This window comes from Hirundo rustica, chromosome 22, assembly GCF_015227805.2.
Source record: "Hirundo rustica isolate bHirRus1 chromosome 22, bHirRus1.pri.v3, whole genome shotgun sequence".
In the NCBI taxonomy this organism is placed as follows: domain Eukaryota; kingdom Metazoa; phylum Chordata; class Aves; order Passeriformes; family Hirundinidae; genus Hirundo; species Hirundo rustica.
The window spans coordinates 1231461-1245796 of record NC_053471.1 but is presented as its reverse complement, the minus strand read 5'-3'; the positions used below and the strand labels follow the sequence as shown (position 1 = coordinate 1245796).

At 53.6% G+C, this 14336-nt stretch overlaps 1 protein-coding gene across 2 annotated transcripts in view; it reads left to right on the top strand.

Moving 5' to 3' along the window:
- Positions 1-14336, top strand: part of UBR4 (ubiquitin protein ligase E3 component n-recognin 4) — a 92161-nt gene that overhangs the window by 35052 nt on the left and 42773 nt on the right. For both annotated transcript variants that reach the window (XM_040084719.2, XM_058423343.1), the window contains 18 exons: positions 414-548; positions 833-1007; positions 1230-1367; positions 1797-1918; positions 2531-2642; positions 3140-3270; positions 3403-3580; positions 3758-3862; positions 4351-4488; positions 6944-7112; positions 7845-7941; positions 8343-8450; positions 8932-9048; positions 10747-10956; positions 11615-11764; positions 12370-12597; positions 13323-13401; positions 14055-14297. In XM_040084719.2, coding sequence (XP_039940653.1) covers positions 414-548; positions 833-1007; positions 1230-1367; positions 1797-1918; positions 2531-2642; positions 3140-3270; positions 3403-3580; positions 3758-3862; positions 4351-4488; positions 6944-7112; positions 7845-7941; positions 8343-8450; positions 8932-9048; positions 10747-10956; positions 11615-11764; positions 12370-12597; positions 13323-13401; positions 14055-14297 — 2635 coding nt within the window. The remainder of the gene's footprint in view (positions 1-413; positions 549-832; positions 1008-1229; positions 1368-1796; positions 1919-2530; positions 2643-3139; positions 3271-3402; positions 3581-3757; positions 3863-4350; positions 4489-6943; positions 7113-7844; positions 7942-8342; positions 8451-8931; positions 9049-10746; positions 10957-11614; positions 11765-12369; positions 12598-13322; positions 13402-14054; positions 14298-14336) is intronic.

The following is a 14336-nucleotide window of genomic DNA, read 5'->3' as shown; positions in this document are numbered from 1 at the left end:
AACTTTGTGAATCCCTTCCTGAGCTTCGGAGCTGGGGGAGGAGGGGCGAGCTCAGCGCTACCTCCTGCAGCCCCGGGGGCCTGATAGGAGCAGAGCCGCATCCCTTTTGCTCAGAGCACTGATCTGAAAGTTGCCTTAGCCAAAAGCGTTTGAAACTGGTTTAGAATGACAATTGGCATTTGCATTTAGCGCTGGTGGGCTTTTTGTGCTTGGGGAGTGACCTCGTTTACAGGAACAGCAGGGTAGGAGCCCATGAATCTCAGAAGGGCTTTTCTTCTGTAGACATGTGAAATATTCCCTAAATGTCAAACGGTAAATGGAGGGAACATTTCAAAGGGGTATTGAAGGAGGGGAGCTGCAGGTACACTGAGTGGTGGCAAATATCCTGAGTGATGTGGTTTGTCTGTTCTTAGGAGAAGAATAAGATCGCAGCTCAGGAACTGGCTACCGTGCTGCTGTCCATGCCAGCCCCCTCCAGCGTGCAGCAGCAGACCAAGAGCCTCCTGGCCAGCCTGCACACCAGCCGTTCAGCCTACCACAACCACAAGGTACTGCGCAGGGCGTGGATTTGGGGCTCCTGGAACCTGCCAGGTCACGGCCGAGGCGCAGCACAAACCTCCTCTCCCACCTCCCTTCAGCTCCTGCTGCCTGCCCTGCTGTCTTGGTGTTTCACCAGACTTTGGTGTGATTCTGTGACCCTTTAGGCTCAGCTGTCCTTCCTTAGATGACGAGTGCCGGATTTCCCCAGGATCTGCCCCGTGGTTGTACCTCAGCTGCTTTCTCGTGCTGCAGTCAGTTGTTTTTCTTTCCTGTGTTATCTTTCACTCTGCAGGATCAAGCACTGCTGAGCAAAGCCATTCAGTATTTGACTTCCTCCACCAAAGAAGGGAAGGACCTTGATCCCGAGGTGTTCCAGAGGCTGGTCATCACTGCTCGATCCATTGCTATTATGAGACCCAACAATCTGGTCCACTACACAGAGTCAAAGCTGCCACAGCTGGAAACAGGTAGATAAGTCTGTCATTTTCTCTAAGTTTCTGTTGTGATAATTGAAGCTGTGCTGGGTTCGGAGTGGCAGGGACTGTATTTGGCACATTTGGTAGGTGTGTGATATCCTGCTGATGAGAACATCAAAGCCTCTGCAGAAAGCCATTTCAAATAAACTTGGTGTTACCCTCGTTGAGGTTTTCTGCTGCAGGTTTCTGAGAGGTGTTTTTTAATCTGTGCAGAGAGCGAAGAAGGGCAGGAGGCCCAGAAACACGCAGAAGGAGAGGGCTGCACCTTCATTACCCAGCTGGTGAACCACTTCTGGAAGCTGCATGCATCAAAACCCAAAAATGCCTTCCTGGCCCCTGCCTGCCTGCCAGGTGGGTGAGCTCTTCCTTTGCTCTTGGCAAGCCTGTGGCTTCTGAAGGGACCTGTTTTAAGTTTGTGAGCAGAGAAAATGACTTGTTCAATGCTAGTGCTGCACCGAGGGCTTTGTGATGTGGAGCTGCAGATTCTGCTTTTGTTCAGGGTGACGTGTATTTGTGCCAGGAAAAAGGGACTGATGATTGATTTGCCCACATTCGGCTTTGTGGGTGCTGTTAGAGGATATTCAGTGGTGCTGGTATATGGAATTCAAATTATTCCATCAGTCAGACAAGACTGGCTCAGTCAGGATTGAAAAATCAATATATTTGTGCTGTTAACGTTGTGCCTTGAAGTCTGCAAACAAAAGATGCTTCCTGCAGTGCCTCACTCTGTGCTGAAATACAGAGGGAGCTGATTTCAGTCCTGCTTTTATTCCTCCTTAGGTCTCACTCACGTTGAAGCCACAGTCAATGCTTTGGTGGATATTATCCATGGGTACTGCACGTGTGAGCTGGACTGTATCCATACTGCATCCAAGATCTACATGCAGATGTTACTTTGCCCAGTATGTCACCTTGCTCTGCCTCAGCCTCTAATTGCACCGGGGGAGGTTTAGGGTGGACATCAGTAAAGATTTCTCCATGGAAAGGGTGTTCCAGGCTGCCAGAGGCTGCCCAGAGCAGTGTTTGAATCCTCCCCCTGGAGGGGTTTAGAAGTGTAGGTGTGGCACTTGGGGACGTGGGTTAGGGGGATTGGCAGCGTTGGGTTTATGGTTGGACTTGATCTCAGAGGGCTTTTCATCCTTTTCTATGATTCTGTAATAGAGTTAAATTCTACTACTACAGAACTACATTCAATTTCTAATACTGAAAAGTATTAAAAGTGGATAGAATGCGAATACGTAGTACAGACACAAAATACAGCCAAAAGCACCCAGCCTGGAGTGAATGAAGGAGAATTCTCTCTCTCCTCGTGTTCCCGTAATGTTTGTCATGTGCTGCACGTGCAATTACAAATGTTGCTCTGTGGTGCCTGAGGGGAGCAGGGAGCGAGGCGGCGCCCTCCATGAACCGAGGCTGGCGAGAGTCACCAGCGTGTCTTTAGCCACCTTTCAGGATGCTGTGAGTAAGGACACAGAGCTCAAGGAGCGTGTAATGATGAAGTGTTAACCCTGCAGGACCCAGCAGTGAGCTTCTCCTGCAAGCAAGCTCTGATCAGGGTGCTGAGACCCCGGAACAAGCGGCGACACGTGACGCTGCCATCGTCCCCCCGCAGCAACACTCCCATGGGTACGCCTTAAACCAGCTCGGCCTCCTCCACTGGCCAGAAAGGGCGAGAACATCAAGTGGTCTCGTTATAAACTGGGGCTAAAAAACACTAAAATCAGCCTTTCTCCTTTCTTGTGCTCTCCCTTGCCCTCTAAACCCCTTTTTATTTAATGAACTCTCACCTTTTCGTTGACGTTTTGGGATTCGAAAAGGAGATCTCGCTGAGACGTTCCCCTTTCAGTGACAGGAAAATCTGATCATTTTCTCTAGAGAGTAGTAATCTTGAGTTAATGTTTCTATGCATGTTTTCCTGTTCTAATAAATCAGTCAAAGATGTGTGCAGACCAAAATTATCAGAGCTCCATCCCAGAGAGGTTTTTCAGTGTTGTAGGGAAATTGTAGGTGTCAGGGGGTCTCTTGGTAGCTGGGGGTGGCTTGGGCTTTTTGCCAGCATTGACTGCCTTGTTTGGGATGGGATGAGGGGCTGTGCATTTATGAGCTCCTGCTTTGCCACTCAGGAGATAAGGATGATGATGATGATGACGATGCAGAGGACAAGCTGCAGAGCTCTGGGATAGCAAACGGAGAGCACATCCGACAGGAGAGCCAGGAGCAGAGCGAGGTGGATCACGGCGACTTTGAGATGGTGGTGAGTCCAGAGCTTCTCCTTGGAGCCTCTGAGGTGTGAGATTGAGTTAATTCGGTTCTGGTGAGCCTGCTTGTAGTGCTCCCTTACTGGTGGTGGTCTGGGGAAAGCTCTCACTGCGTTTCCTTTCCATAGTCCGAATCCATGGTTCTGGAGACTTCTGAGAACGTGAATAATGGGAACCCTTCTCCTCTGGAGGCTCTCCTGGCCGGAGCAGAGGGATTCCCTCCGATGCTGGATATCCCTCCAGATGCAGATGATGAGACAATGGTGGAGTTGGCTATTGCTCTCAGCCTGCAACAAGATCAGCAAGGTCAGATGTGGGCACTGCTGGCAGGCAGAGAGGGGCTGGAAACTGGGAGAGAAACGAGGCAAAGCTGTCGCTGTCATCACCAGTGAACCAAAGACAGCAGAGCCATGAAATGCACAGAAAATGCCAGAGCTGACTTAGTTCTCTCAAAGATGCTCATAACTTGTTCTCTGCTTGCAGGGAGCAGCAGCAGTGCCCTTGGACTGCAGAGTTTAGGGCTGTCTGGCCAAGCCCCCAGCTCCTCCTCTCTCGACGCCGGAACACTCTCGGACACAACAGCATCAGGTAACTGTTCACTGCGAGGCATCATCTCTTTCAGATCTTGACCTAAGTAACACCTTAAAACTGGTTTGCAAATATGCATTGCAAGAGCCAGTTATTGCTGTTGGCTTCTTGTATTTTTGAGAGCGTACTTACAGCTTCTTCCTGCTTAGGCTGACTCTCACTGTCGACTTCTGAGGAAGTTATTTCCTCTCTTTAAACTAAAGCAGACAAAACAAAGCATGTGCTGTATTTCCCTTGCGTTTATAAACAGCCAGACGTTGTTCTTTAAGTAACTGTGCATGCCTGTGTGTTTGGTGAGAAGCTTTCCTCTCGGGATACTTTCAGCAGCCTTAACGGCCCTGCTGGTCACTCCCAGGCTCCCTTTCCGTTCGTAGCTGTCCCCACACCCAAATCCCGGTCCCCGCAGCCTTTCCCTCGCAGCGTGAGCGTCGTTTGCGGTTGTTCCCAGGCAGTGTTTTTACTTGTAACAGCTCTCTTTATTCTCTTAGCTCCAGCGTCCGACGACGAGGGCAGCACGGCGGCCACGGACGGCTCCACGCTGCGGACGTCGCCCGCGGAGCACGGCGGCAGCGTGGGCTCGGAGAGCGGCGGCAGCGCCGTGGACTCGGTGGCCGGGGAGCACAGCGGTGAGTGAGCCCTGCTGCGGCCCTGCTGCACCTCTGCTGCGCCTCTGCTGCACCCCTGCATCCTCACTGCTGCACCCCTGCATCCTCCCTGCTGTGCCCCTGCTGCACCCCTGCGTCCTCACTGCTGCACCCCTGCATCCTCCCTGCTGCAGCCCTGCGTCCTCACTGCTGCAGCCCTGCATCCTCCCTGCTGTGCCCCTGCTGCACCCCTGCGTCCTCACTGCTGCACCCCTGCGTCCTCACTGCTGCACCCCTGCTGCACCCCTGCATCCTCCCTGCTGTGCCCCTGCTGCACCCCTGCATCCTCCCTGCTGTACGTCTTCATTCTCACTGCTGCACCCCAGCATCCTCCCTGCTGTGCCCCTGCTGCACCTCTGCATTCTCCTTGCTCCCTCCTTACATCCTCCCTGCTGCACCTCTTCTGCGCCCCTGCATCCTCCCTGCATCCTCCCTGCTCCACCCTTGCTCCACCCTTGCTCCACCCTTGCTCCATCCTTGCTCCCTCTCTGCTCCCTCCCTGCTCCATCCATGCTCCATTCTTGCTCCCTCCCTGCTCCCTCCTTGCTCCCTCCTTGCTCCACCCTTGCTCCACCCTTGCTCCGTCCTTGCTCCCTCCCTGCTCCCTCCCTGCTCCCTCCTTGCTCCCTCCTTGCTCCCTCCTTGCTCCCTCCTTGCTCCCTCCTTGCTCCACCCTTGCTCCCTCCTTGCTCCCTCCTTGCTCCCTCCTTGCTCCATCCTTGCTCCACCCTTGCTCCCTCCCTGCTCCCTCCCTGCTCCCTCCTTGCTCCCTCCTTGCTCCCTCCTTGCTCCCTCCTTGCTCCCTCCTTGCTCCCTCCTTGCTCCATCCTTGCTCCCTCCTTGCTCCCTCCCTGCTCCCTCCCTGCTCCCTCCTTGCTCCCTCCTTGCTCCCCACTTGCTCCCTCTCTGCTCCCTCCCTGCTCCCCTGTAGCAGTGCATTTCCACACCCCATCAGGTATTTCCAAAGAAGGAAAAGGGGTTTCAGTTACACCCCTGACTGTTGTGGAAAAGCACCAGAACTTTCCGTGCTTTGCTCACCGCGGTTGGCCCAGCTCCAGCCCAGGGGCATTGGTTGGGCTTTGGAAACGTTTCTCAAAGCCTGTGGCTGTTTCTGTGGGCAGCCAGGCAAATCGTCCCTCCTTGATCGTTGTACGCTTCAGAGGGAGCACAGACGTGCTCAGGGATTTTTGGGGTGCCTTAGCCAGGTGTAAGGGCTTCCCTACACCTGACACAGCTTCTGTTTTATCTCTGTATTGTTTGTTATTTTCTCCTTTAGCAAAACCTTTTCTTTTCAAAACACTCCCAATGAGCCATGTTGCCAATACTACAAAGCCACTCTGGGAGGTTGCAGGTCAGCCCTCAGGAGCTGATAAATCTTCATGTGGCCCTTTACACACTGGCCTGGTGTAAGATTGTATCCCTCCCTCCTTGCTCCCGTCCTGCTGCACCCTGCTGCCGCAGCCTTTCCCACCATGGGAGCGTGTGGGTGATCCTGGCACAGAGGAAATCTCAGTTCCCACTGTCCATCCATCATTTTGTGGGTTTTGCCCGAGTGCCAGTTCCACAGATGGAATATTGGCTGCTTTTCGTGGTTCTCTGGAAGTGTGGGATCTGCAGCAGATCTTTCTGGGCCGTGGGAACAGAGTCATCGAAGCCCAGAATGGTTTGGGTGGGAAGGGACCTTAACGATCATCCTGTACCAACCCCAAGGCAGGGACACCTTCCACTGTCCCAGGCTGCTCCAAGCTGCATCCAGCCTGGCCTTGGACACTGCCAGGGATCCAGGGGCAGCTGCTCTGGGCACCCTGTGCCAGGGCTTCATCACTCCCTGAGTGAAGAATTTCTTCCTAATATCCCATCCAACCCTGCCCTTGTTCAGCTTAGAGCTGCTGCCCCTGGTCCTGTCACTCTGTCCCCATGTGACGAGTGCCTCTCCCTCCTTTTCATAAACACCATCAATACCCAGTGCTCTGTGAGGTACTGGGCCCACAAGAAGATCTCTCTGGAGCCTTTGCCTCTCAGAATGCCTGGAGCAAGACTGACACAATTCACTGTGCTGCTGGTTGAGTTTGGATGAGATTAATTCCTCTCTTTTTAGTTTGGGACTGATGCCCAGGTGAAATAATCACAGACTCTTACTAAAAGAGTTGTGTGACTGTCTGCACTGCCCATCCAAGTGTTGTCTGAGTTTGAATTACAGCTGTGGGACCGGCTCACTTTGGGTCACAAAGATGAGGGTGGCAAAGAAAAGATTTCTACAAATGCATCTTCAGCCTCTCTTGTATTTTAAGAGAACCAAAGCCAGCATCTCCTCAGAGCCACGATCCCAAAGTGCAGCTCAGCTGCGGTGGTGGATACAAAGCAGGCAAGGTGCTTGTTGAGTTGCTGATGTTGCCTTTCCCTGTTTCCCTTCCCCTGTTTTCGTTCCCTTTCGCAGTGTCCGGCCGCAGCAGCGCCTACGGGGACACGGCGGCCGAGGGCCACCCCGCGGGGCCGGGCAGCGTCAGCTCCAGCACCGGCGCCATCAGCACCACCACGGGCCAGCAGGAGGGAGAGGGCTCCGAGGGGGAAGGGGAGGCGGAGGGGGACGTCCACACCAGCAACAGGCAAGAGGGATGAATAACAGCTGTGCTCTGGGGGATGGCTGCAGGGGAGGGCGCTGCGGCTGCTGCGGTTCTGGGAGCGCCATTCGCGACCGCTGGGGAACGAAACACGGACTTAGAGCGAAATCGTGGAATCGTGGGATGTCCTGAGGTGAAAGAGACCCACAGATACCGTCCAGTCCAACCCCTGGCCCTGCACACACACCCCAGCTGTCCCACCCTCTGCATCCCAACGCTCCCGGAGCTGTGGGACGCTGCCCATTCCCTGGGATTGCCTCTGTGCAGTCATCCCGTGGCGTGATAAACACATGCAGCGTGCGTCCCGCAAAACTGCTGCCTCTAGGAAGTGATGAAAGAATCCTGCATGAGTCTAGTTAACACAGAATCCCTAAAATCTTGGCAGCCTGTGAAACTCGCTGTTAGGATGAAAGCGTGTGCGAGCGTCCTTTGGGAACACGGGCAGCTTTTCATTCTGTGGCAGCAGTGCTCAGTGCCTTCTCCAGTGCAGTGAGGAGCTGATTTGCAGGATGTTTGCAGGCCTGGGCAGTGTGGCTCCGTTGTCAGAGGTGCTCTGCATCTTTGGCATCGCTCCCCTGTGAATTCTGGGCGAGTCCTGTCCTCCCTGGGAGGATGTGATGCCGTCGGGCGCTGGGGCAGCTCGCGGTGCTCTCTTGCAGACCCCGCTGGGTGTGGTGCGTTCTGGGCTCTGTGTGACTCCTGCCTCTCAATCCCCAGGCTGCACATGGTCCGGCTGATGCTGCTGGAGAGGCTGCTGCAGAATTTACCCCAGCTGAGGAACGTCGGGGGCGTGCGGGCCATCCCCTACATGCAGGTGAGCGCGGAGGGCTCGGGGTTAAGCCCAAATCAAGCGCTGCTTCAGTCACTGCTTTCTATTTGCACCTGCTTCTCTCCTTCCTGCCCAGGCACAGTGCGAGTCCAGCTGTTGCACAGCATTCCTTACCCACAGGTTTTTGCTGGATTTGTGCCCTTTGTCAGTGTGACTTTACAGCTGACTGAGAAGCCTGAGGGCTCCGATCCTTGAGCTCCAGTGTGTTTGGGAAGGTCTCGTGGGTTTATGCTGAACATTGATATTAGGATGTGAGGCACAGGCTGGATTTGGGAAAGGACAAAGATAAATCAAGATAAAATCTGTACTGTTTTGTGAAAGAGAAATGGTTATGTTGAAAATGTGGGACCTGCCCTCTAATAATTCTCTCTGACTGCTCTTCCCAGGTTATTCTCATGCTCACAACAGACCTAGATGGAGATGATGAGAAAGACAAGGGAGCTTTGGATAACCTTCTGTCCCAGCTGATTGCAGAGCTGGGCATGGACAAAAAGGTAAAGTGCAGTGTGGGCTCGTGCTCTGAATCTGCTCCTTCTACCCAGGGCTTCTTTCCACGGATGAATTAAATGCTTGGGAGTCACAGAAACATTGGTGTGTGGATGTGTTCAGGCAGATTGTTCCTCTTGCCTCCTTTCATGTAAGGTAGAAAATGACATGAGTGGAACTCCCACAGTTCCTTGGGTCTGGGCATCCACAAGTGAGCATGAAAATTTGTTTTGCTGGAATTAAACTCTGAGAAGAGCCATGATCAGTAAAGGCATGATTGACATACGTAGCTTTTCATTTGTGTGGGACTCTTCTCTGGCAGCCAGGCCGCTGCCCACCCTTCTGTTGAGGCATTTGTGCTTCTTTTTTAGTCTTATTGCTTGAGCTTAAATTAGAAATGCTTCCTGAGGATCAGAGCACTGAACTTGAGGGGCTTGAGGCACTGCTCAGCTCTGGGATTGAACAAGCAGCATGTGTTTTCTCTTGCAGGACGTGTCCAAGAAGAACGAGCGCTCCCCTGTGAACGAGGTGCACTTGGTGGTGATGAGGCTGCTCAGCGTCTTCATGTCCAGAACCAAGTCAGGATCCAAGACTTCCATTTGTGAGGTACGTTCTCCAAATTGCTTTGTCAGGGGAGGGGTTTCTCCCCCTCTGCTCAGCTCTCACAAGACCACGCTGCACACAGTTGTGGTGTTCTCAGCATGGGAACATAGGGAATTGTTGGAGCAAGCGCAGAGGAGGCCACGGAGGTGCTCAGGGGACTGGAGCACCTCCCCTACGGAGACAGGCTGGGAGAGCTGGGAATGCTCAGCCTGGAGACCCCACAACACCCCCCAGGCTCTGAAGGGGACCCAGGGAAGCCAGAGAGAGACTCTTCATCAGGAGCTGGAGTGACAGGACAGGGGGGAATGGGTCAGACTGAAAGAGGGGAAATTTATATCGGATATTGGGAAGAAGTTCTTCCCTCTGAGGCTGGAGAAGCCGTGGCTGCCCCTGGATCCCTGGAGGTGTCCAAGGCCAGGCTGGACAGGGCTTGGAGCAGTGTGGGACAGTGGAAGGTGTCCCTGCCATGGCAGGGGGTGGAATGGGATGAACTTTAAGGTCCCTTCCGACCCAAACCATTTTGGGATTCCGTGATGTGCTCGCGGGGCTTTCGCTCACCAAAGACGATCGAAAAGCTGCTGACTGAAATAACAGGTGTAAAACTGAAAAATCCTTGACAGGGCTTTGGAAAAACTTGGAGGGAACCTGTAACGTTACTGAACTCTTGTGGAAGAAGAGTTTTGAGACTGGGACTGGAGGAAGCAGCCGTGTAAAGACAACTGGATGCTCTTGTTTCATGCACAGTTCCAGGCTGAGCTCAGGGCAGCACATTAATGATGTTACTTAAAACAGTCTGGCAGATTCCTCCCTCGCATCTCACGGGTGCTGAAGGGGTTAAAGAGGATTTGTAATGTGATTATTGGAAAGCAATATGCTGCTGTGTCAACGTAAAAGTCGCTAAGAGGATTCCTTAGATATTTGTTGCTAAAAGGTGCAGTAATAAGGCATAAAAAAGCAGTATGTGTGGTGGGAAGGAGATTAATAAAAAAGCATAGAGGTTAAAAAATTTAGTCTGAACTGCATCAAATTTTAATGAGCTTATGAGCTGTGGGGTTTGTTTGGATTTACAGGGCTGCTTTAATAGTTTTATTTACAGTGGCTTTTTCTCCAGCCTTTGTTACTCACTTGAGCTTCCCACAGAAATCAAAGCTCCTCGTCTTGCAGAATGCAGGTGGAGCAATACCTGGGTGGAGCAGAGCCTGTGAGCGGCAGCTGCAACATGGACTCTTTCTCTACCAGAATTCACATCCAGCTGGCCAAATCCCAGATAAACAAATAGAAATCCCAACTTAAAAAAAAAAAAAAAAAAAAAAAAGGGAAAGGGGGGAAAAAAGGAAAGGAAAAAAGCCCTAGTCGTCTAAGGAAAAAAGCCCTAGTCGTCTAATCCACAGCAGAGTGGCCTCTGGCACATGTGTCGAGGGGAGATTAGACTTAAGAGGAGATTTTATTTGTTTTCCTTTACTAAGCACTTGTTCAAAAGAGTCTCTGTAAATATTTGAGTTGCTTTTCATAAACACACAAAAAAAAAACCCCCAAAAAACCTCAACCTCAAACAAACCCCAAACTTAAAAGCCGCCTGCAGAGTTTCGTCCAAACCTGCTTCCGTGCCCACGCTGTCAGCAGGTGCTCAGGGCTGCCCCAGCTCTCCCCCCTGCAGCTTCCCAGGTGTGTTCCTGATCCAGCTCCTTCCCTCTGTTCCAGGCTTCCTCCCTGATCTCCAGTGCCACTGCAGCTGCCTTGCTGAGCTCTGGTGCTGTTGATTACTGTCTGCACGTGCTCAAGTCCCTGCTGGAGTACTGGAAGAGCCAGCAGAACGACGAGGAGCCCGTGGCCACCAGCCAGCTCCTGAAGCCTCACACCACCTCCTCTCCCCCGGACATGAGCCCCTTTTTCCTCCGCCAGTACGTGAAGGTGAGTCCTGCCCCGTGCTGGGGGCTGAGCGCTGAAAGGAGGCTGCACAGAGCTGGGAAAGCAGCCCTGCACAAGGAGTTTGGCCTCAGGGGAGCAACCAAAATCCAGCTTCTGGCACAAAGTTCTACCTGGGAGTGCTCAGAGTTGTGACAGGGCAGCCCAGCTCGCTGCATCCCTCCTAACCCGGGAGTTCTGTGCAGCTGCTTCGCTGTTCCTGCAGGAATTGTTAATCATCCTGGAGGGAAGCTGCTCCAGCCCGTGACTCCCTGTGCTTGGCAGGCAGAATTCCTGAACTCAGTGTGCCAGGGAAGTGGAAGGAATTGGCCACAGTAATTCCCAGGCTTGTTGCACCGCTGTGGTGCCGCTGTGCCATGGTTTGGAGTTTGTTCAGGTGCTGTGATTAGATGTGAGAATGTCTCGAAAGCTGAAAGCTCCTGAGTTGGGCTGCTTTATCAGTCCAGACTGGCTTAGTGCATCCTCACAGCTGCCATCCGGTTCAAGGCCTTGTGCAGGGTTTTATTCATCATTTGGGAACGTTCTTCGGGCTGCAAAGGGGCACAAACCCCTTGTTTTTAAAAAATCAGCAGAAGCACCCTGTCATTCATCGTGACACCACCCTGGGAGTGCTCAGAGCCTGAGGGATTTCTCTTGCTGCCAGGGTCATGCTGCAGATGTTTTTGAGGCCTACACTCAGCTCCTGACAGAGATGGTGCTGCGCCTGCCCTACCAGATCAAGAAGATTGCAGACACAAACTCCCGCATCCCCCCGCCCATCTTTGATCACTCCTGGTTCTACTTTCTGTCTGAGGTAAGCAGGAACATGATGCACCTGCGGATTTCCACGAGAGAACTCCAATAATGGTTTCTTTCCTGGGAGGGATGGGCTTTGGCAGAGCTGATCTCGGCTCCATCTTGTATTTTTAATCTCCTTGAAAGAAGGTGAACTCTTGGCTTTGCGTGTTCCTGTTGAACAGGAATCTGTAGGAAAATACACATGGAAAATGAGGTTGCTGTTATTTCTTGGAACTCAGTGGTTGCTGCCACAAAGCTTAGAGAGAAAAGCCTGCTGTGAGATGGAAAAATGTAACATCGTGCTCAGCTGTAGGTACTTGGGCCTTAAAAAAGATATTTGGAGTTTGTCTTCTCGGTTTGCTTCCTACTTTATGTAACAAGTTATCTCACTTTTACACAAGCATGAGTTAGGCTTTCTTAATTAGCCTTGGGTAGGTGTTTGTTTGAGGCTGGAGATGACAGGGGATGCTTTCCAGCAAGCGGTGCAGAGTTTCTTCTTCCTGGGACTTACAGCACCTTAAACCTGAGTGAACACAACCTCCCATCCCCTTTTGTTTTTTTTGGAAGAAACCCCTCATATTTGCCGTGAGCTCAACGCTGCCCTGGCTTCTCTCTTCGCAGTACCTGATGATCCAGCAGACGCCGTTCGTGCGCCGCCAGGTGCGCAAGCTGCTGCTCTTCATCTGCGGCTCCAAGGACAAGTACCGGCAGCTGCGGGACCTGCACACCCTGGACTCGCACGTGCGGGGCATCAAGAAGCTGCTGGAGGAGCAGGGCATCTTCCTCAGGGCCGGCGTGGTGACGGCCAGCTCGGGCTCTGCCCTGCAGTACGACACCCTCATCTCCCTGGTAGGGCACGGAGCGGGGCAAGGGCCTGGGAGCGGGGAAAGGAGCGGGGAAAGGAGCGGGGAAAGGAGCGGGGCAAGGGCCTGGGAGTGGGGAAAGGAGCGGGGCAAGGGCCTAGGAGTGGGGAAAAGGCCTGGGAGTGGGGAAAGGAGCAGGGAAAAGGCCTGGGAGTGGGGAAAGGAGCGGGGAAAAGGCCTGGGAGCGGGGAAAGGAGCGGGGAAAGGGCCTGGGAGTGGGGAAAGGAGCGGGGCAAGGGCCTGGGAGTGGGGAAAGGAGCGGGGCAAGGGCCTGGGAGCGGGGAAAGGAGCGGGGAAAGGAGCGGGGCACGGAGCGGGGCAAGGGCCTGGGAGCAGGGAAAGGAGCAGGGAAAGGGCCTGGGAGCGGGGAAAGGGCCTTGGAGTGGGGAAAGGAGCGGGGCAAGGGCGTGGGAGTGGGGAAAGGAGCGGGGCAAGGGCCTGGGAGCGGGGAAAGGAGCAGGGAAAGGAGCGGGGAAAGGGCCTTGGAGCAGGGAAAGGGCCTCGGGACAGGGAAAGGGCCTCGGAGCAGGGAAAGGAGTGGGGAAAGGGCCTCGGAGGGGGGAGAGGAGCAGGGAAAGGGCCTGGGAGCAGGGAAAGGAGCAGGAAAAGGGCCTGGGAGCGGGGAAAGGGCCTTGGAGCAGGGAAAGGGCCTGGGAGCGGCGCCGTGGTGACAGCAGCGCCGATGCCATCCCGGCCCCTCTGTGCCCGCAGATGGAACATTTGAAGGCTTGTGCGGAGATTGCCACGCAGAGAACGGTGAACTGGCAGAAATTCTGCATCAAGGATGACTGTGAGCGCTGTCTCTGTGGGGTTTGTGGGAGCGCTGGGGTCGTGGTTGGGGTTAAGGTGGCTCGGGCAGGGAAACTCAGTAGAAAAGGGGAGACACAGCTGAGGGTTTTAGGACTGAACTGTTCCCAGTACTAATTATCCCAGTGCCCTAATTGCATCTGGCTCGTGGCTAAAGAGCAGTGTAATGGATAGCTTAGGGGAACAGGAGATCTGTGCTTGTGCTGCCATTGTCCCAGAGAGTAATTTGGGATGAGCCACTGCACCTAGTGTACCCCAGCACTGAGCTTCTGTGGGGCAGGGTCAGGACAGTGCTGGGAGTTTGGTTCTTGTTTGGCTTTTGGTTTAGGTGGGGTTTTGTTGTTTTTTTTTTCTTTTTTAAATTCAGGCTTTAGTGGCATGGAGCTGTGTCAAGGCAGGGTTAGGTTGGAGATCAGGGAAAGGGTGCTGGCACTGCCCAGGCTCGCCAGGGAATGGGCACGGCCCCGAGGCTGCCAGAGCTCCAGGAGTGTTTGGAAACCCCTCCCAGGGACGCCCAGGGTGGGATTGTTGGGGTGTCCATGCAGGGCTTGGGTTGGATTCAATCCCTGTGGGCCTTTTCCAACTCTGAATATTCCATTACTGTGTGATTCAAACGTTTTCTCCTTCCCTCCACAGCGGTTCTCTATTTCCTGCTCCAAGTCAGCTTCCTGGTAGATGAAGGAGTGTCCCCAGTCCTCCTGCAGCTGTTGTCTTGTGCTCTGTGTGGCAGCAAAGTGCTGTCTGTGGCTGCATCCTCTGGAGCTTCCAGCACCTCTTCCACCTCTGCTCCTGCAGCATCAGGCTCCGGGCAGGCGGCAGCGCAGAGCAAATCCTCCACCAAAAAGAGCAAGAAGGAGGAAAAGGAGAAGGAGCGAGAGGGTGAGGGGCAGCTGGGCCCTGCCCTGTGGTGTTAGGGAG